At 36.2% G+C, this 24027-nt stretch overlaps 1 protein-coding gene across 1 annotated transcript in view; it reads right to left on the minus strand.

The window, feature by feature from the left end:
• Positions 1–8741: 8741 nt before the first annotated feature.
• Positions 8742–24027, minus strand: part of LOC144433112 (transient receptor potential cation channel subfamily A member 1-like) — a 21209-nt gene continuing 5923 nt past the window's right edge. Inside the window, exons 8-26 of the mRNA XM_078121422.1 lie at positions 23378–23426; positions 22734–23012; positions 22267–22349; positions 21340–21501; positions 20763–20874; positions 19953–20122; positions 19537–19681; positions 19027–19110; positions 18330–18400; positions 17277–17445; positions 16912–17031; positions 16081–16247; positions 15247–15307; positions 14072–14140; positions 13043–13216; positions 12211–12279; positions 11409–11519; positions 10398–10510; positions 8742–9698 (exon numbers count right to left, since the gene is read on the minus strand). Of these exons, the coding sequence (XP_077977548.1) occupies positions 9566–9698; positions 10398–10510; positions 11409–11519; positions 12211–12279; positions 13043–13216; positions 14072–14140; positions 15247–15307; positions 16081–16247; positions 16912–17031; positions 17277–17445; positions 18330–18400; positions 19027–19110; positions 19537–19681; positions 19953–20122; positions 20763–20874; positions 21340–21501; positions 22267–22349; positions 22734–23012; positions 23378–23426 (2341 nt within the window). The 3' untranslated portion in view covers positions 8742–9565. The remainder of the gene's footprint in view (positions 9699–10397; positions 10511–11408; positions 11520–12210; positions 12280–13042; positions 13217–14071; positions 14141–15246; positions 15308–16080; positions 16248–16911; positions 17032–17276; positions 17446–18329; positions 18401–19026; positions 19111–19536; positions 19682–19952; positions 20123–20762; positions 20875–21339; positions 21502–22266; positions 22350–22733; positions 23013–23377; positions 23427–24027) is intronic.

Raw genomic sequence — 24027 nt, forward strand, 5'->3', positions numbered from 1 at the left:
TAGTCTACCATTAATGACAGTGACAATCATATCCCAAATATTTACAGTTTTGAATGTATATTTGGGTGTGGTTTAAAGGTAAAGTTCTTTTGTTTTCTTTGGTAATTAATATAAATACATACCAAGACCTCCATTCCGGTGAGTGTGACGAACTCACTTGATATTCAAGTGTTTGCACATAGTCTCAAAATTCTTTCTTTATCTAAAATGGTAAATTTGAAATGTTGTTAACTTTGTTTGTGTCGTGCTGCTATCACTGGGAGACAAGAATTCGATGACCTCGCTCGTTCACGGATGACCTCTACTGTGTTGGATTGCTCGGTTCACGTGACTGGAGGAAAGAAATACGATATATTCCATGGAAATGTGTAAATAGAAATTGTTGCGGGTAGGGTTCTGTATGTATGTATGTATGTACATGTATGTATGTATGTATGTATGAACGTACGTACGTACGTATGTCTGTGTGTGTGCGCGTGCGCGCATGCATGGATGGATGTATGTATGTATGTGTGTGTACGTGTGTGTATGTATGTATGTATGTATGTATGTATGTGTGTGTATGTATGTATGTATGTATGTATGTATGTAGTATGTATACAATCATTCACCTATGTCGTTTCCTGCTTTTTGTGTCTTGCTTTAGTACCTTCAATGATATGTGTTGGGTCTCCATGTTTTATTGTTATTGTTATTCTTTCTATCATTGTATGTAAGTAGTTTCTCCTCCTTTTTTACCAACTGGTTGTTTTTGTGCGTATATGCGTTATACAGGATATAACACCCGACTATTATGCTTGCGGTCGTTTCACACTTCATCACTAATTGTCGTCGTTTCCTGCGTATTGTGTCTTTCCTATTACTAGTAAACAGCTTCAATGGTGTATGTTGAGTTGGCATGTGGTTTTATTGTTGTTGTTATTATTATATACCATTGTTTGTTTTCCTATTTATTTATCTCGAATAGTGTTTTACCACAGACTATCACTTTGGTGGTCAGAGGTGGTTTAACATGCAAGTCATTTTCAAGTTCCGACTCGGATGTTTTATTTGTTCGTGGTTTTCGGCACCTGTGCTAGTTGCGGAAACTTCAAACAGTCTCATCGACTGTGTTCATACAACACATGTACTAATACTTATTTACAATTTTTCAAGAGATTTGTTCGCGTTTTTTTTTGTTAATCTTACCTGTTAGCGGAAACCTCAAACGGTCACATTGACTATGTCAATATATGTAGGTTAAATTATTTGTCAGAATGCTTATGACCCCGCGGCGGAGATTTCCACTTTTCTCCAATTTGATTCAGATTCCACGTGCACCCACTATTAGTCTCCGTTCGCTTCTTATTGTTCGTCATCAAATCCGGGCACTCCATTGTTTCCTAATTTATTGTATTCCCGCATCAATTGTTATGTCAACACGGGTTCGTTTACCTCTTTCCTCAAAATCGTTTGTTTTGAAAGGTGCGGCAATGTAACATCTTCGCCGAGAGATACTAAAATGTTCCTTTTCCGTTTTCCGGTCATTTATACACCGTGTTACACACACAGCCGCATGCAAAGAACGTTAATTGTAGCAGTGACTCGAGTGGAGATGTTGAAACGCTATTAAGTGGATGTATTGAGACGATTATCAGTTTATTGCCCATGGCTGCCGCTGTAAACAAATTAACTCAAGAACAGCGAGGAAACAAATCATTTTGACATTCTAAGACCAGTTGGATTATAGTCAGACACACATTTGATGAATGATTTCATGTGTAAATGCAATAATTATATTTAGTCATTGAAGTTTAAAAACTATGCTGCCACTTTCACTATTACATCCAGATGGTAAACTCCTGCAGTAAAACTTAACGAAGCAAGGAATCTAGCTTCGATGACTATGATAATACACGTAGAGTTCTTTCAACATCAATAAACTGTGGAGTTCGCGCGTCCTGGGCTATTCTCGTAAGTGTTTTCATAAGGTATTTGAGTTGAGCTGCAGCTAAGAGGTGAGAGGATGGGCTGGCCTCCCACCCCATCTACACACACACACGCACACACACACACACACACACACGCACACATACATACATACATACATACATACATACATACATACATACATGCATACATACAGACGGACGCATGACAGACACACAGACAGACATCCCCCTTTTAATACCTCCCGTACCCTTACGGGAGGTAAAAATGTGTGTAGCATTTGAGTTTGTGGGGGTGCTACGAACATTCTTGGGTTTATTTCGGTGGGTCACGATTTTTGTCGAGCGTGCGAAGGGGGGGGGGGCTGCGAAATTGTTTTTGACCAATATTTCTACTCCAGGCCCTCTGCTGTGTATTCTATTTGCTCCCTTAGCAGTGATGGTGGTGACCTAGATAGTGGTGGTGGTAGTATTTTGTGCAATGGCGGCGACGATAGGAGGAGTAACGTTGATTTGTACACCGGCGTGGGCGTTACTTGTCAAGCGACAGTGATTAATCGGGCGATCAGCCAATCAGGTGACCGCAAACTTCTCGCTTCAAAATCCAGGGAGCTGAGAATATGAGAAATACCATCCGGGTAATGAAAAGTCCATACCCGGAGTATATTAGACAGACTCCAACAGGAAGATGTTTGTAATTAAAAGTATCGAGTTTGTTATCCACCAGAAAGAGCTGTCAAAATGAATGATTGATGATGGCGAAAACCCAACCAAATAAACGTCAATAGCTTGGTTAGTGTGTGTGAACCTTTCAGTAGCTAAGCATGTCTTGTCGAAAGCGACGTTTCCCTCAGTTTACATTTAAGAACATGGAGAGTACAGAGAGTATCCAACTTCATTGATGTATGTCTTCTAACTCCAATGTAAAAATATCCTCTGAGAAAATGTACAGTACAGCAGACACTGTATTTGAGAACTTGAAGTGTGAAGTGAGTGTCTAATTTTGTTAGGGGGTGTATGTGTATTAGCTATAGTGTATAAATAGCCCGGAAGATATGCAGACATGCACGATGACGCAGACACTGTTATTATTATTATTGTTGTTGCGGTGGTATGATAGCAGTGTATGAGTTATCTCCGGAGTATATTGGAATTTGAACTCAATACACAACCAAGGAAATTAGCCGGTGTACAAAACAGATACAATCCGACCAATATGCGCCTCGCTACCGCTCGACGCATATTGGTTGGATTGTATCTGTTACATGTTGTGGTGATTTGTTGTGCTGTGGTATGATAATCATTGCAAATATGTAAATGTGGAGTGAATGAAATATGTAAATGTGACGTGACTTCCGTACCTTTAGAATGTCTTTCACATTTCTTTCTGACAAAAGAATGTGTCCAGTTCATCGGACATATCCCAATCATGAATATGTTCTCTTCACCCATGTCGATGCACCGAAAGTGTTTGGAGTACAATTTTCTCAGTGACTTGTCTGGTGCCGGCGAGTCCATCTTAGTATAATCTATGTCTGAGACAGTCATATTATCATCGAATTCGAATACACTTTCAGTCACTGTGTTGTCAGTCGATAACGTGCTAAAACCATTTCCCCAACTTCTCGTTTCTCTCTCGGGACTTATTGAGCTTTCGTGATTGTCAGTACTAGCGTTTGACTCATTTTGCCCATCATTTACTTCATCTGCAACATCTGCGCAAAGTTGTTTGTAGTCATAGCAACAGTCTCCAAATACCTCACAGAGTTCGTCGCAACTACAATGTGGTGCCAACTGTTCACCGTCACCAACCAGCTCCGGATCCATAGCCTCTCCGCAGCGGAGTCTGTCATGATACAGACACGAGTAAAATTGTAAATCGGAGCTATCACATAGACGGGCAAGGTAACTACCTTTGTCAAGCAAGATTGTACTAGATTCGATAGTTTCGAGAATATCGTTAGTGCTCTCTGGGTAGTCACCAGAAAATTCGTAAGTGCTCTCTGGGTAGTCACCAGAAAATTCGTAAGTGCTCTCTGGGTAGTCACCAGAAGATATGTCGAAAGAACCTTCAGGTTGTTCACTCCTATCATCCGTCGAAAAAGAGTCATAAAATTCACTTTCAACAACTGATACATCATTAGAACTTCGATTTTGAGTTTGGCTAGGTTCAATCCCCTGCGCATGCCCGAAACCCACTGTAGGCAGCAGGTCACTGATAATTTCTTTTGCCTTCGAACAATCATAAGTGGAAACCGTAACGCTATTAGAATAGTTCAACCGTTCATTCATTATGTTTTCCTCTTTGCCTGTCGGCTGAAGGAGATTCTTTGTCACCGCTTCCCGTGTCGAGGCGACTTCACTAGTATCACTGTGCTCACGATCAGCGTATGTTTCATTCAATGAAACATCTTCATCAGCATTTCTTTCTTCCCCTTTGCTTGTAGTTTCGGGTGTATAATCGATCACCGCTACTTCAGTTCTGATAGTTGTAGTTATGCTATCTGCAGCAGAATTATTATCATCAGTAGATTTGCTAGATGTTAAGGCTGGCAAATATAAATAGGGATCGTTGTGCCGAATGGAAATAACTGTACCTCGGGAACTTTCTGCCATATCGCCTTGTTCAGACCGTTTCCTGGTCGTTTTAAATGGAGAATTGGTCGTCTCCTGTCCATTTGCAGAAACATCTGGTGGAGTAGTAACATGGCCTTTTTCAGTTGGCCTCTCTTCTTTGACAGTACTAGTCACGCTTTCATTGTTATCGACAGTGACAGTCACAATGGCAGGCAATGTACTCATACTTGCGGTGTATGTGCGAGCTGGCACAGTGCTTGTCGAGTCTTGCTGATTAGCCGCCATCAAGTTTCTTCCACCCAGCCGTACAGTTTTTGATCTTTGCTCTGTCTCAGGCGGGGGTTCATGATACCCTGGTCTGTCCGGTTGAAGTTTTAACTCTAATCCATTGACTTCAAACCCATAACTGATGGAACTGCTCATCAACGCCAATACGACGACATAAATGATCGCATTTACCCATCTCATTTTGAAGGTTTACTGGTACGAGGAGAGGAAACGTCTCGCAATGGAAAGAAACACATTCGGTTGCTTTGTGTACCGAGACCGATGACAATGTTGTCTACACTTGGTTTTAATGGGAGAAGCAGCGTTCAAAATGCTATATATATACATCATGTGGTAACATTTGATAGAACAGATACAATCCGACCAATATGCGTCGAGCGGTAGCGAGGCGCATATTGGTCGGATTGTATCTGTTTTATACACCGGCTAATTTCCTTGGTTGTGAAACTGTCAAATTTAGTTTTTATGTTAAAAATGACAGTTTGTTGTCTAATCTGAAACAGATATTGACTTACTTACAACTTTGCTGTTAAATAAAACATAATGTTAGAGTTTAAGGAAAATATTTTTGAATTCATGTTGCCATCAAAACTGAAACTTTTCAAAAATGGCTGTTTCCAAAAATTAATAATTAAAAAGTAATAATAGAAAGAGAAAAGGCATATTATGTGTGAAGGTAGTTTACCTTTATTGGGATAACACATATCAAAAAATGCATTTTCTGCAATTTCACCCGCTAGGCCTCTGGCCTCCCTATCATAAGTATCGCTTTTCTCCTAAGTTAGTATATAACCATCAATCACTTTTCCTAATAGGGGAAGATTAAGTAACTGAAATTGCTTTCCTACTTCTTATAAACATTTCGTGTAAACATTCAGATGTTTTAATATGATGTTTAGAGAAACGTTGAGCAAGTTTCTCACTTGGTTGTGTACCAGTAGTTGTCTTCATAAACCCTGACCGAATATCATTATACAATCTACAATCAACGACAATCTTCAACAACATTATCAGTACATAAATTACATTTTCTTTCTTCCACCTGTATGTTAAAATAACGACCAGTTTCGATTCTCAAAGGTAATGTCCCGTTACGCAGCCTCGCAATCACTGACCGGTACTTATGTGGAATATTGAACTATAAATAAGGTTTAGTAATATAGTTGTGTTTAAACGTACAGTATATCCTAAGTTTTGGTTTTGCTTAAAAAATTACTTCTCCAATTTACCAGTTCGTTTGATTATATTTCAATTTCTGTTTCGCTTGTTCTAGAATAGCATTGATACTGACGTTTACGGTAACATTTGGATCTAGATGTTCACTAAAATACATTCTTATATATTTATATTTAGTCATTATGCCGACGCGCATATGACCACAATTAAACTGAATTGCATAGTTGGTGTACCGTTTCTCCTAAAATGAACGATTGAAGTTTTATCCTGGCTTAACAGAAGTCTCCACACAGTATTTATAAGTGAACTCGATCGGGCAAACGTTGTAAATTTATACAATATTAGGGTGATTGCATCGTCACCATTCTCTATGCCCACACCAGATTGCTTTAATTGTGTTGCTAAGTCATTAATATACATTGCGAAAAGAGTTGGTTTAAGACCATCGCCCTCGTCGTCTCACAGTACTCGACAATGCTTGGAATATTGTGGTCTGAATTCGGTATCCTTGAGTGAGTCTGTTGACCTTTCAGTCGAAGTGGGACATGCGATGTAGTTAAAATATTGAATTTACTGAAATTATGAATATGTCATCTGTGACACTATCACCGCCAACCTATGTCAGATTTCCACGTCTGACATTAAAATTCAAATATTTTAGATGAAAACAATAATATATATATAAGTAGAACGTATTCTAGATGAAGAAAGTAAGATTTGAAATATTGGCAATAGTCGCCATTAACTGAAAAGTAAAAATCTCAATCAAGTTATCATAAAAGAGCACGAAAATAAGAAGGAATTATTACTTGTTTCATATTTAGTGTTAGGAATATAAAAGTCATACTACCCTTGAAAACTAAGATTGCTAAAATCACAACTTCAGAATCAGATATACCCATTTCGTGAACATGTACTTCAATGAACAAATGACATCAAAGATAAATAGAAAATTGAATCGTAAAAAAATATATATCCCGAGTTCGCTAATTGAATTATGTACTTCTCAATCACATCACAAACATACGTTCGACTGGCCAGTCTTTTGTAATGATCATTCAAACAGACATACTGATTGACCATACTTAAGATACTGTTCGGGTCCCAATATTTTCAATAACTACCTATAAGTAAATTCATCAATAGAATTCTCAGGGATTTATTTTGACAAAATTTGCTAGGAATTTCATATCTGAAGCACTTAAAAGTTGAATTAATGAAATGTAAATAGACGAATTTTATAATGTTGACCAAGATATATCCGAATCATCGTGTTCACAACTAGATGATAAGATAAGTATTCCTATCTTAAAGCAATCAAGGTATTTGTTTCCTACAAAACCGAATGATTACATTACAAACAGCCGTGCTATGAATAAAACATTAACTCTTAAATATTTCAGGACGCGAACATTGAAAATTGTCTGAGAACAATGTCAGCATGCCATATCCGTGATCATAATCCAAATCAATCTTTAACTGCAGACGAAATCAGTATTATGAAAAAAAAATGTGTAGCATAAAATTGTGTGATAAACTATTTATGTCAATGATGTCGTCTGTGTTTAGTGAAGTCAAAATTAACCAGTCAATTATATTCAAGTATTATCTAAGTCCAATTACTTGTGATTCACCCTATAGTATCAAATATTGAGTACACTGTCCTAAATGTATTCTCTTACATCTATTAATGCCTATCCTTTAGCTACATTAACTAGCCAGCTAGCTGTTATAGTCATCAAGAAAGGTCAGTCGGAGGAAACCCCACATCATATTTAAACATTACAGGCATCTTAGCTGTTTAACACAATGTATAAAATTTGACATCTTCAGTATGTTAACGACTTGTTCACGACTAGTACGAACATTAACATTCAATACTTCAACTAAGTTTTCATTACAAGTACTAGTAACCTGATCGACCATAAGTAGGTTGGCTATTATCTCTTTGCAATTGAATATACCCATTTGAATCAACACCACTAGATATTATGCACACAGCTCAAGTGATAATAGTCCTTTCTCATGCGACTACATGGGTGCAATTCTTGTATCTATAAAATTATTACGAACAATTTTGTTTGCCATTTGATCCTATAATTCAAACTGGTGCACTATGCGGCCTTGTTCAGATTCTAGCGTAGCTCCCACGAGTTTTTGTCCGGCCCACATGGTAAGATATTGCAATTGACCATTTTGTATCGTCCTTTTACAGTTTTCTCTATACCAATATAACAACTTTACGTCGTTGAAAAAGAAACTTGAACGACTAGCAATTATGATCCTGGCTTCCAGCATCTGAGGAATTTCATAAAATCTTGCGGAATTACGATTACATCCTCTCTCTCTCTCTCTCTCTCTCTCTCTCTCTCTCTCTCTCTCTCTCTCTCTCTCTCTCTCTCTCTCTCTCTCTCTCTCTCTCTCTCTCTCTCTCTCTCTCTCTCTCTCTCTCTCTCTCTCTCTCGTGTACTATACGAGTTACTGATTTTAGTTTCAGACTGTTTTTTTTGTACAACAATCTGCTCACCTTGCTTCTTAATAATGTCACGCATGTCTTGTTCTGAGGAAACTTTACGTGAAGAGTATGATGAGAAGTTGAAGACAACTCTCAGTGCCAAGAGGACAGCCTTTTTTTCATGTGGGCATACCCCAACTTTTAGCTGAAATTAATCGATCTGATTGATCAGATGTACAATATAGGGACAACTCTGATTTCGATTAACTCTGACACAAAAACAGATACGAAATCAACTTGGCTAGAAAAATTCCTTGTATAAGACAGTAAGAGTTTATTTACTATTATGCTTTGACTTACATTGTAATATGCTACAAATTAAATATACTTTATTTCATTATAGTTATAAAGCCCACCATGTCACCTCCAAGATGACACTGGCCAAATTATGTAATCAAATGTCGAATGTGTTGAGGTTAGACTCAGTGGAACGATATGTCACGTTGTTCAATCTTATCAGGCTTCTTAACCACAAGTGTTCTAATCTACCCAATATCCTCCACATTCCAACCAGATTAGGGTGCAGCCAATCAAATATCGTTAACGTTATGCTATAAAAGGTGTTAAACTGACCATGATGCCAGCCTTGCAATGCTGATTTATAAGACTAAATACCTAATTTTATGTCAATAGCCAACATAAGTTTCCGGCTGGAGTAAACTTACGTTTTACTGTTGACGTAATAAAAATTAGGTCTCATAAATCATAATTGAAAGGCTGGCATCATGGTCAGTATTTCATCAAGTACAAACAGTTCACAAGTATCAACATGAATCACAACCAGAAACTATTCTATTTGATTTTTGAATCTACATAGTGATGTCTGCTTGAACTTCTAATCACAAGTTCAAGGCGTGGGCTAAAACTTTTGATCTAGCAGGCACAGTCCCACAGAATAGACGCGACTGCTGACTGATCGTGTAGCATGAATGTTTGTATCTTCCAGACTACGTTCAAGTATGGCCCAATATGTTCGATGATTTGGTGTAAATCTAAAAGTGCATTGAGTTTTATCTGGCAGTCAAGTGAACTTCCATTAATACAACAGTCTTATCACAAACAATATTCTTTTCACATGTAATCAATTAGCTAAATCTTTAACATTCCTAAACTCCGATTCGTCAAACTTGATCTCCATTGTTTCGGCCATCTTTTGTAGCAGACCGCTATGTAGTTCTAGCATCTGAGTCATCAATCTTTGCCGTTTGTAGACCCTAAAATATATAAGAGAGAGAGAGAGAGAGAGAGATATATATATATATATATATATATATATATATATATATATATATATATATATATATATATATATATATATATATATATATATATATATATATGAGGGAGGGAGAGAGATGAGGGGGGAGGGAGAGAGAGAGAGAGAGAGAGAGAGAGAGAGAGAGAGAGAGAGAGAGAGAGAGAGAGAGAGAGAGAGAGAGAGAGAGAGAGAGAGAGAGAGAGAGAGAGAGAGAATTAGTAAAGAACTCTTCTATATTTGTTTCACTTTTCTTTCAACAGTAAGCTTATAGTCGTAGTACGTCAGCTTGTTGGTTACGCCATTTTTCACCTCTCATCTGACTTCTTTTTTTTACAACAAGTAAGCTTATGGATCAATAATAATATTATTCGGATTGGCTTTTCTTCCTGGTAATCTTGTGATATTTATAATGACCACTTTGTTGTGTGATTATTGTGTTGTTTTACCTTTTCACCTTATAACCAGTCCAAGTGTCACATTTTACTCTTAAGATAGTGAAGGGAGTGTAGACAAGAAAAACAAAAACAAAAAATTCAAAGTGAAATATATCCACGTGAATATTTAAAGGCTCTCTCTGGTGTCAAAATTGTTGTCTTGTTGAGCAGTAGTAAAGTTGATCCTGCACAAAAGAATGACTTAACTATCAAATACTGACCGAGATTTGAATTCTTCTATGCTATCCAACAAACTTTCAGTATCGTTCACTACTTTTTCTTGCCGCTCAATTTCCTCCGCCATTCTCCTTTTGTTTGACAACTGATCTTTCATCTGTAAGATTTATAGAGCTACCAATCAATACTTTTCATGTTGTAAGATTTATAAAGCCCTTTCATCTTTAAGATTTTTAGAGCCCCCCCCCCCCCCATCAATGCCTTCCATCTGTGATATTATATAGCCCATCATGAACAACTTTCATCTGTCAGATTTATAGAACCCCCGATCAATGCCTCCATCTGTAATGCAATACAGTATACGATACAGTATATCTTTAGTCCCCATATTCGAGAAGAATACCATACATGAATATAAAATTCAACCAGGGTCACAATATACATTAAAATGCGTACACTAAATACAGTTCAAAAAGCACGAGACAAATAATAAGTTACTAATCATTCCCGACACGGTACAGTAAGGAAATTGCTGTAGGAATGAATGCATATTTAGCTGTTAGTTTTTGTCTGTGGAACTCTGTAGCGCTAGCGCCAACGGGCCAGGATGGTAAAACTTCAAATTGCCGGTGAAGGGTGCTGATTATTGCTTAGTATAGTCTTAATATTTCTCCAAAACTTGTTTTTCGCATAACTTGCAATTGGCAAGGCTAGTCAGTTGTACACCAATGACTTTGCTATACAATTCTACAAAGCTTGTTTTGCTTTGTAAATTCACATTACCAAACCGGCAAATTATGGAAAAACTTAAAATACTCTCATGAAAGGGAATTAACATCTTTTTATCAACTTCGATTTTTCAACTTTCATTTCAGAAAAATATGCGCTGTTGACCTTTACGTAATATCATATCAGTGTTATTCTCCCATCCCAAATATGTATACTGAATTATAACCTCCGCCTCTTTAACTTCTATGACTAACACATCACTACTAAACATTGTCACTCACTAAGAAAGTAAAGTGGCCGGCATATATACTATGACAATACACTACCTTTGTGCAGCAACCAGCATCATGGTATGGTTCGACTATCATTTTAGGTGTATATAGTTTACGCTGAATAAATTTAGGCAAACTCCTCTCCATGTGATCGAGTAAATTAATCTGAAAATGAGGACATGAAAGATTATGTCGTAGTGATATTGAGGAGGGAGGGGGGCAAGTGAAGCATAAAGTAAACGGGGGGGGGGGGGTTTGCACAGACCTTCATGTTCACTACTTCTGACTTCTCGATCGCCATAGATATTTACCACTTAGTCTATGATAATTGTATTTTCTCTTGGCCTGTCTGTACATGATATAGAAATACCTACCATTCAAAACCAATTATAACAATATAAGTCAATGAATTTGAAACAGGGCGTCGTCTGACTCCTAAAAAAAATCAATTTCTACATTTCACCACTTGGCGAGGGACTTGAGTGATCTGCCCCCATCCTATAAGGATCAAAATGTAACAATCTGTCGAGCCAGAACACAAAATGCAGCAATGATGTCAATACGATGTTGGTCGAGTCAGACGGTGTTCTTTTATGGGTTAAATGGCTTCTATTCTATATGGTTGAGAAGTGGGTAATCTCGCATTACATTACTACCTTTAGTATTAGTATTTTCCTAATATTGGGACTTTTTAATAGTTTTTCAAATAGTGTATTTTTGTTGTCTTTTATGTTTGTTTATTTTTCCTGTCAGTTGGACAGTACATTGTGATTATTTGTAAAGTACTCCGCTATATAACAAATAAAGATTAAGATTAAGACTATATATGGAGATGTTTGTGGATCCGTACACTCACTTCCATTTCTAATTTTTCAATTGTTGCAGTCTTTTGTACCGCATCGATATCTCCAACGGCAATACCAAGCTAGTAAATGAAGAAAAAAACCAGAAATGGCTGAATTTAATGTGATTAAATCAATTTGTTAATATTCACTCAAAGTCAATTAAACACTCATGTAAACATTACGTCACCTTGTAAGAGATCATATTTCAAAAAAGGGGAGTCACAATATCTGTCACTAAAAGAAAGTATGCAGCCAGGAAGTGAAATGTTCAGTACTAGTGTTTCACTGTTTAAAACGTCGACCCATTCTTGTAACTCTTTCCACACACAGTTTGAATTTGTTTTAAAGAGTACATCATATTTCATTGGTTCATTATGACGTAATTACTAGTATAATAGTTGAATGGTTCATTGGTTCATATACTAGTGACATTATTACTAGTAGAATAGTTGAATGTGTCATTAGTTCATAACATGACATTACTACTGGTAGGAATAGTTGAATGTTTCAAAAGAATTCACAATTTTTTCACTCCAAGGTTCAGCACTACCTCTAGCTCTAAGAATAATATTAAGTTCTGACTGATAACCTATCACGTGACAGTGTCGATTCATCCTGATGATGTATATTATTCACAGTTATGTATCTGTCATAGAAGGACATATGAAACATCCAGAGGACTAATCAGTTAGTCCCTCCTCACCCCAACCCCATTCAATAAACCTGAAAGGATCGACATCATTGATCGACTTTTCCTTTAACTGTGATCTTTCATAGTATGATACAATCTTTTGGTTAAGGAAAATCTGAAATATTTTGGACAAGGAAATTCAATAAACTTACCATGAGATTCATGGTCAATATAGGCATCAGTACTATGAATATGATGAAAACAATACTTGCTAAATATACATCAAAGTTTCTATTGACAGCGTAAAAGACGGCTGTGTAGTCAAGTTCTCCGATAGACATAACAATGACTTGTACTAGGGAGTCACCAAATGATTGGAAATATTCCTGTATTAGAAAACAGTCTGATTATTAGTATGTTTCTTAGATATATATGCAGAAAATGTATACAAGTAATAACATACATAATTAATTCACCACAAGATAAAAGCATTCTCATTTACGACTGCACTCACAGAAAAAACAATCCAACCCTGTCCAGTGTCCACGCCTAAACGTCCCTATTAAAATGTTTATCATTCTTACTTGTAACACTTATTATTATATAATTACCTCTATTTCACCACAGTTTTTACCGACTCAGGCTAAATGCGCACCGTGTAGCTAGAGCTCCCATTCAGACAAACACAAACACATAGCTACACTACAGTGACACACACCACACCACCACCACCACCACCACCACCACTATCACCACCAATACCATCACCAAGCCAAACGATTGTCAATTCTCAATATATCAAAATACATAGTGGATATCATCAAACATTTCACATATTTGATCGTATACATGATGTAGTATATAGTGGGTGACCCTAAAGCGAATGACAAATGTCATGACAGAAAACGAATGACAACATTTACTGTATAAAAACTGTGAAGGTTGTCATTCCACTGTTATAGCCATGTTGTTATTCGTTTTTCAAAGCTCGGGAATTGCTGTCATTCATAGAGTGGCGGCTGTCATTCAACTTTTTTATAAAACAGAACGGAGGGTGTCATGCCACTGTTTTCAAACAGTACATTCTGTCATTCTTTTTCTGTCGTTCCAGTTGTCATTCGTTGAGGGTCACCCGTTTGTAGTAAATAGCATACAATGATAACTTGTTATAACGATTGGTTCTACAGATTCAAAATCCTGCCACGGTTTTACAGTGTGTAATGACCATTTGAACTACTTACCACCTGTTCCAAAAGAATATAGAAAGCAAACGCAAAGGCTATTGCGAGGAACATGTACATAGTCCCGACCTGAAATGTTAGAAAATTGTGTTAAAAGTACATTTGTGAGTCTGTTAAGCATTGACCGAGGACACTATTACATGTGAATTGACCGAAGACACTATTACATGTAAATTGTCCGAGGACACTATTACATGTAAATTGTAGGCATAACTACAAAATTTACGTGTGTAATACATACATAACATAGTTGATAAACTTATTCAAACAAAAATATATCTAAAATTAAGTACACGCTGATCATTTTTACCTTTCGTAAGGAAGGTTATAATTTAAGGATGGAAAGTCTCTGTGTGTATGTATGTGCGTGTGTGTGTGCATGTGTGTGTATGTGTCTCTGTCTCTCTGTCATAATTTTCTCAAAAATAGCTGGCTCAATTCAAACGAAATGTGGTGCACATACTTTTTAGGGCAATTGCTAAAAGTAATTTGGTTTTAATAAAATATTTATGAATCATTTACATAATTTTAATTAGGTATATTTTATAAATGCAAGCTTCAATTCAAATATAATTTAATACATACATTGATGACTACAAAGTACATGTGTCATATAAAATTAGATAATGCAGCTTTTAGTTTTAATGACTCATTTGCATAATTAACGATAATAAGGCTAAATGTCAAGAATGCAAACCTCAAATTTAATATATCTGAGTACATACTAACATAACAAAGTGCACGTCCTCAAATACAAGCATCAAATTCCATATACTTTGGTTAATACGTTGATGATGACAAATTGCATGTGAATAAAAGCTAGATTATTATTTATGAATATTTTGTGGTAATTAGGCAATATCTTAAGCATACATCCTTCAGATTTCTTATGGTTTGGCATAACTATTTGCGAATTAAGGGGTAAACTAAATTATGTATGGTAGCTAGGGCTAAGAATTTTGCATTTCAACAATTATTGTATGTAGGAACGAAATGACGTTGCCCTTACAGAAGGCACTCAGTTAAAGATGGTATTTAATTGGCGGTGGATGGAGCTAGAAGACTTTCTGTCGCAATTGTTGGCACTTGAACCACATAGATGTAGTGAGTTCTCGACGTAGTTAAGAAAGGTCTAAATGAATTTATCAACTTCAACATCAAGTACGTCATCTTACCTTTAAAAATGACTTCAGCACCTTGAAGAACATGACCACGTACAGACCAAACATATTTATCCTGAAATATCGTTGGTGAAGAAATATTTTATCATGGTTATTCATATAATGAATATACATTAAGCTTTTGATTAGTCATCTATCATTTGATACGGATGAACGAGTCTGTACATACATATTTATAGTCTGTAAACCATTTAAAGAGGCCATATGGATGAGGATTGGATATTTATTTTGAATTTTGAATTCATAAAACAATTTTATCATGGCTTCCTTCTTGAATAATGAATGTAAAATAACATAGCCCAAGTCTGTGTTTGAAAAACAATACATTGCAAAAAGCTATAAAAAAATGTTGAGTAAATAAGTTTGTGATTGTACGTACAATAACAAACATTTTATAAATTCATAAGTCTTGTGCAATTTATTGAGTTACAAATATGGACTTTGCATATATTTTTTCACATTAGATTTTTCACATTAGCATGGCACGGGAAAACACTACATAAGAACCCAACATTATTATTAATAATAATAATAATAATATGGCCACTTTAATCCAAATATTAACAAACTGAATCCGAGGAATTAACTACAAATGTACGTTGATAATAAACCTACAATAATGTCAGTCATGAAAGATAAAGTAATAATGAGTTAATGTGCACCCAGTAATTCACGTCCGTATATTAGGCTCGACATAGGCCAAATAGTTGTACGTACATACGCGTCATTATACTTTGCGGCCAACAAATTTCACAAAAGTCGACTACAAGCCGTTAGTACCGGGTAAATATATATAGACATGATTAAAGAGTATTATTGATAAATTACCTTCTGAGGTAAAGTATAAAGTTCAACCATGACAAGAACAGTGCCACTGCACCACTCGCCCACTGCGGAACACAAGGTCTATGACCTGGTGGAAATATGAAATAGAGAGCGCTGATGTACAAGCCCCAGTCTACCCAATTGGAAATTTCCATTAAATACCGATACCCCTACAAAACAAAAACATTCAATGATGATGGTGGTGGTGGTGGTGGTGGTGTTGTTGTTGTTGTTGTTGTTGTTGTTGTTGTTGTTGTTGTTGGTGGTGGTGGTGGTGACGATGATGATGATGATGATGATGATGATGATGATGATGGCGGTGTTGTTGTTGTTGTTGGTGGTGGTGGTGGTGGTGGTGGTGGTGGTGGTGGTGGTGGTGGTGGTGGTGACGATGATGATGATGATGATGATGATGATGATGATGATGGTGGTGGTGGTGGTGGCGGTGTTGGTGGTGGTGGTGGTGGTGGTGATCAAGTTAAGAATCAAAATACATGGATACCAATTTATGCATCGCACTTAATGTATTTTTGCTAAAACGTTAGAAATATTCAGAAATCCTAACCATAATTATGCAGTTAGGATCATGACCTTCGACCACTACCACTATGAATATAAATCATCTTATAGAGAAGTTTCGAGAGGTTGACCAAATTTGTGTTTGTAAATTCTACAATTAAAGAAATTCCTTTATTTTTTCCATTTGGAATGTCCGAGATAAGTATCAAGTATGAAAAGGCTCTATGAGTGCTGTTATAAAATTATAATACCACGCTTTGAAAGTTTAAATTCAAATTTCTCTGATATTCCTAATGTTTAAATAAATATATTTACCGACTGAAGTACTTCAACAAACTCCCTCAGTATATTGATTATTATGTAAACCACAATGAACATTTCTATGCCAAACCAGGCGTCCAATTGATAGTTCCTGTCCAACACAGGTTTTCCATCCTACAGCAAAAATAAATACACGCATACATATACAGTTATGACTTTTTGATAATTGACTTATGTAAGCTTACAATGGGAGCGAATCCCTAATTACTTTGAGATTATTCAGCAAACAATTAGTCGCCACAGTACTTCCCCTTTTCGGTGAAAACAGGACTTGCTATGAAATTCGTATCACATTATACCTTATGGAAATCGACGTGAAGTTCTTATAATATATCAAGAAATATTTGAAGAATACATACACTTGAGTAGTACAGACTAGTATTTGTTCCATCTACTGTCGGACAACCATAGTTATCCAGAGTTGACTTCAAAAGATGTTCTGGCACAAGACAGACAGCAGTAATGGATATCAGGTAGACCAAGTAGACCACAATATCTACATTAAACATAAGTCGACCAAATCTTTTCCTAATTGTAAACAAAATGAATATGTTAAATGATAAAATTGAAAGGTTAGGTACTCAGTTTCAAATTGTAACAAAACATGGAAGAGTTGAACATACAGGAGCATTATAAATTGGTTTTCAGCTGGTTGGCTGGTAGATTATAGCCCTGCGTCACTATAATATTCTATTTCTGCTGGTCATAATCGACGTCATTCTCACAAACTTTGATTCGCTTGTATACACTGAGTTAGACATTACAGAATGAATGTTAGCAGTCTGGAGTACACTGTACGTATAGTAAAAGGCAAAAAAGAGGGTTTCGTAGGCATCACCCTAACCCAATATGGTACTTGAAGAGTTATCTATATATTAACCCTAACCTGAACATTTTGTGTCTTAAAAAGTGGTGCGACTACGCGAATCTTTTAAAATATCTTTTTTTCAATTTTCTATTCTCAAAAATCTTGTCAAAAACTTGTCACTCAATCTACTATTTATGGCAGTAATACTGTTCATTTTATTTATTGAGAGCAAGTGTGCATGGTGGGCAGGTGTCATTTGCTTGTTCATGATTGGCTCTGCCGTTGTCTTCACTGGAGTAGGAAGGGTTATTTTTGTATTTCCCCCCAGATTTGCAGACTGCATAGGCTGGGCAAATTTAACACGAAAAAAAGACCGACGCAAGAGTATTTTAAGTGATGTGCGCACTGACCAGAAACAATTTTTTTAGTCTGCCTAATATAATGTGAAAATAAATAATGCATTTGACGACAGTATCATTAAATGCATGAGTTCATCTATATGAAGACTTCACTAATGTTCAAGTTTTGTTCAGTGTTTCATTCTTTCCTAACTATTATGTTATTCGTTCTTTTTGAAAAATGAAAAAATAAAAGATATTTGTACCATTTTAAGCTGAGTAACGTTTGACAGATGTCGTGCATCAACAAGTCTTGTCTTTTCCACTCAATCATCGTCTGTAATCAATTATAGAATGTAGTCAAACTTGATTAATATACATATAATGTAAACTAATATGAAATGTGCTGATGGGTTAACACCATTAAAACAATGCATTTAGTCACACTTGAACAAATGTTTTTGAAATATTTGAATAGGGGAAGGGTCATATTTTAGAGAAAGGAAATTGGAGGAGGGTCACTTGTTAGCCCGATGGGATCGGGGGGGGAGAGTCACATTCTACACAATAGCCTGGGCCTGATTTCCTCCAGCCCTCCCCTTGTAATTACTGAAGGCTCCCTAGATGATGTCACTCTTTTGTTTCAGGTGTAATCGGCACGCCCTCAGGTGATGTACAGTATTGATTTTTTGCTCCTGACATGTAACCCTAGTTCAGTACATTGTAAGTTACCCTAGCTAGATCAATACACTGTAAGTGTCACTCCGCCAAAATACTCAGTGTAGACAGCCTAGGCCTGATCCCCCCCCCTCCACCCCTGCAATTACTGAAGGCTCCCTTAGAATGAACTTTTTAGCATTATATCTGTATTGCGCTCGTTAGATTCATATTAACACGGTAGCATTTTTCAGGAAACATACAGCATTACGATAGTGAATGTGTATTTGAATGATCTCTACATACTTTCAAAGCAGTCCAGTGTTTTCCAATTATCTTCGCTGTGACGGAATCGGGTCCGGGATCAACGTGTTTGAAGTTGTAGGTGATCTGAGTGAAAATCGTAAAAAAGACAATTTTTTATAAATGAAATATGGACTTTTGGAATCACACCCTGGAATATTCGAATAAAGCCTGAAATATATTGTCCTAGTGATTTACTGTAATCATCCTGAATTGTCATACGATGTGTTATAATGAGTTGTGTGTACATTCATTCTAATTTTGTTGTTTGTTTGTTTGTTTGTTTGTTTGTTTGTTTGATTGGTCGGTCGACACTACATCACAGTCTCGCTGAAACTCTGTGTCACATGAGTACTGCAGTATGGATTAACAGGGACAGCAACACTTCAGTCACGTCATTATTGCAAATGAAAACAACGAATAAATCAACACGTTGTTATCTCTGAAGTCTTTGAACTCTGGTATCGATACATGCATATAGTTTACTTAATTTATTTCAAAGTGTTCAATTACCATGAGGTTGTGATCTGATCGGTCGCTGTGAGAGTGTCGTACACATTTATCCAATACTGTGTGTGCAACATTTGGCAACTTTTCTATAAGTCGATTGAATGTTGTATATCCTGCCTTATCGGTATGGGAGATAATGTCTTGCCACCTGGATGGAGAAAATCAAACATTAAACTTAAAGATTGCTTTATATATCACAATCTGTATAGTATTGGTTAGTGAATTTATATGGACTCAAAATTGCTCCGACCAAATGTTCATCGAAGAACTAAAAATCATTGTAATGTCGAAAAGTAAACGCCATTCATCAAGCTCATTTGGACGTATCATAAGTGACATACAAGGAAACTTTTCAATATATTGTCTCAATACTCCGCTGCTGAGGAGCACAATGCAGTCAAAATTCGATATTATCAAACCTTTTGTTGTTAATGATCACTGTGGCAGTAACGTCTTCCTGGTTCTCGGTTGCAATGTCTAAACAATTTTCGCCTTTGAGATTCTCCAGTAACGGGTTGGCGCTTTGTTTTAAGAGAAACGAAGTGGCCTCTTCGTGTCCGTTCGCTGCACTCAGGTGTAATGGTGTATTCTATGAGAGATCCAACATGATACCATGAAGTGAGCACAACCTCAGAAAGCTATATCACTACAGTGCGATGACCCGGAAAAAGACAGACGTGTCAGACTATACGGTTCTGGTGGTACTACTGAGCATGTAAATTGTAATCTTAAGTTTCACGAATGTTATGTGGTTTTCATGGAAATGAACAATTTATATACTAGTGCGGAATGTGTAGAGCCGATTCAAAATGCCTTCATATCAAGATCCATACTGAAAGTACAGTATAGAGACAAACCAACCAATCCAATAGTTTCAATAGTAAAATGAATATAGCAATGGGTCGAATCTTCACCTACATGTAGCTTCCACTTTTTAGCGGGCCTTTCAAGAAGTTTGAATTGGGGAAATGAAACCTTTTATTTCCGAAATCTTACAAGTAATTGTAAAATGATCTAATCAAATTAAGTTAATGGCATACATTTTGGCATTGTGCCATAAAATATGATACCCTAACAGTATTGATTCGAATATGCTGCATCGTCGGTAAATAGTATACCAGCTTTGGTGATCGATCTCAGTAAAACGCGTTAAGGGCAATTGTGCCATAATCAGTTGAATTTCACAGCTTTGGATGGATGGATGGTCTTCGTCTAACCTATAATCTTACCCTGTTCTTGTCTGTAGCATCAATGTCAGAGTGGTTCTTCAGTAAGACCTCTATAACATCCACATGACCATTCAGTGCAGCCAAAGCTAAAGCTGTTCTTCGATTGTTATCCCTGTAGACCGATACACAACAACATTATCATAAACACTTAGTTGTTTATCAAGTGTGATTTTTTCTAGTGTTATCCTAACGGGGATTACATGGGATCACCAATTTCAGTCACCTATTGGTTTTCGCACTTAGATTGTAATAATAATCCGAAGTGAGCCTTTATGGAAATGAACCCGTTGTCCGCAATTATTGTTAATCAAATACGGGATGGGAGTTGGTTTGAACAAAAGTTAATAATCTCGTCATATAAGGGATTGATTGCTGGCTTGTTTGATAGTTGGACTGACAAATTGCATGTAATTGCATAGTTTCATGTCGGTGCTCTGGCTCACCAGCTAGTACCTGCTGATTTATTGCTTCTTGGTTAAAGCAAGGCCTTACTTCTTTAAAGCCATAAATCAAATCATTTTGCTAAATCATTTTTAAAGTTAAGGCAACTTGATTCTACATGCATGCATGTACCTACCTACTGTCTATGTCAGCGCCAACTTTTAGTAGATGTTTGACCACTTTTACGTGTCCACCTTCACTACCCAATATCAATGGTGTTTTACCATCGACATCGTCTTCATTGATTCTCGTAGAACTTGCTTCAGCAAGTGCTTCAACACAATCTAGGCGCCCTTTCCTAGAAGTGAAATCAAGGTGAGTCGTAATGAATATTTTATGTATAGCTGTAGATGAGAACAATACAAAATTGACGCGATTTTCGATTATTTGAGAGAAGCGCTTTTATGTAGCATGTTTTATGTTCTTTATTCTGTCATTTTCATTTATTTAATGATTGACTCATTTATTCATTTATCTACTCTATTTAACCTTTTAACGATTTATGTATTTATTTATTTATTTATTTACTTATTCATGTATATTCATATCTATATATTGTATTATTTAATTACGTATGTATGTATGTATGTATGTATGTATGTATGTACGTATGTATGTATGTATGTATGTATATATGTATGTGTATATGTATGTATATTTATTGATTTGTTGCTTTTCTATTTATTTATTGATTAACTATAACTATTATGCAAATGAAGTTAGCCACGTAACGGATCATCTAAATATGGTAACCCGTTGTTGTTTTTATAGCAATACATATCGAATTAAGTTTTGGCAAGTTTTGCTATTTTTTTTAATTGACATGAAATTTCTCGTATGAAAATAATATCTACGGGTACATATAATACGAATATTATAGCATTGATATTGAGCTATATGTCTTCGGTGCAACGATACATCAGTATTCTGCTACGCGCTGTCCTGACTGTATCCTTGCCCTCACGCATATAATCCAATATCAAGTCAATAACTATATAATACATATACCAGGTCAAACTAATCTACCTTCTGTGTATGTATGTCAATGCATATTTCTACTCACTTCGAAGCTAGATGCAATGGTGTCCGCTCATTCTGGTCCTTTCTACAAATTTTAGCATTGTTCTTGATCAAAAGTTGTAAGAACTGTTGAGAAAAATATGTTAACAATAAACGATTTGTCCATATTTGCGATACAGTGCATGATACATTTCAGTTTCTCAAAACCATATAAGGATGGGTACAATTATCGTATATTCTGACCGATTTTGGTTTGGGGCATGTGTTCTTGTGTTACTATGCACATTGTGTGTGTGTGTGTGTGTGTGTGTGTGTGTGTGTGTATGTATGTATGTGTGTGTGTATGTGTGTGTTGTGTGTTTGTCAGACAGACAGACAGACTGAGTGTGTATGTGGCATTGCGGTTTACATCTCAAAATGTAGTATCACACGATTTCATTTGTGTTAATTATCTTGGTTACAAGACATCATAAAATGATACATCAAATGTAAATATGTTTTTATACTAACCCTAATGTTTCCTGCTTTAACTGCTACATGAGTCGGTGTTTGTTCGTTCTTGTCCTTCTCGTTCATTAGTACGTTACCTCTATTCTCCAGTAACATTCCTGCAAAGTCTGTATGGTTGCCTTCAGCTGCCCAGTGTAAGCAGTTTTTCAATTCTTTGTCTTTGGCTTTGATGTTAGCCCCTTTGTCAATGAGATATTTTGCAGCATCTGTCTGCCCCTTCCAGGCCGCTGCTAGGAGTGGCGTGAAGCGTTCTACGTCCCGTGCTTCCAATTGTCCTCCCTGTGTAAAACATGATATTTAACAATTCATGTGTGTATATTGGTATGATTTGAAAAGTCTATAAGGAGAAACTGTGGTAATGAATCTCAACAGCGTTCAGTATTTTAGAAGTTCAAAATAAACTGAAATTTAGCAAAAATAAGAGTGTCAAATCTTCCCAGTGATTAATACTACATATTGTACTATTAGTTAAATAAATCCTGAATTAATGAAAAGTTACAAGTTAAACTACTGAAACGTTGGTTGACCGGCTGCACTACATCAATTTTTATATTTCTAGACTGATAATTAGATATCTAAAGAGAATCTTACAAATTAAATTATTAGATTTCATAATTTGATAGTTAATCGAATCGATGACTTACATTTTCAAGTAACACTTCAATAACGTCCATTTTACCATATACCGCTGCCCTGTAAGAATTGTATGGACGGTGTAAGTTACATGACATTGATCTCTCATCGCCTCAAATTGGTAAAACAAGTTATTTTCGCTCCTGACTGATAAGATTATGTTTTGTAAATGTCTTGCTTTCATTTATTAGTTTTGGTTCAAAAGAACATAGAACACATCGTGTAATGCTACGACTAAACAACTTATCCTGAGAAGAGGGCGTGCTCAATTCTTGTAAATGAATATAACGAAACCATTTTACCAGACTTGCATGTTATGCAAATGTCAGTTTAAAGTAAAGACCCTGAGTCAATGGTTTACGACTGTTATTCAAGGCTAACATTTTCCCCGGAAATCACAGTTCTTGAATTCTCTTCAAACGTTGCTATATGAAAGTTTACTCTTTGTCCTTTTGAAACAATGAAATAAATTTTGGAGTTCATCGTCTTGTTTTCAAGGAATCTTCTATTTTCCCACAAAGTTAACACGGTAAGGAAAAGATGTTTCTCGTCTGTACCCCAACATAAAATACCACGAGAAATGTCCGAAAGGTGGATACAGACAAAATTGTAATTAATCCTGGGAAAGTTGTTACTTTTTCCTAAAGGCTTAAATGGTAAA

This window comes from Glandiceps talaboti, chromosome 3 (assembly GCF_964340395.1).
Source record: "Glandiceps talaboti chromosome 3, keGlaTala1.1, whole genome shotgun sequence".
NCBI lineage: Eukaryota > Metazoa > Hemichordata > Enteropneusta > Spengelidae > Glandiceps > Glandiceps talaboti.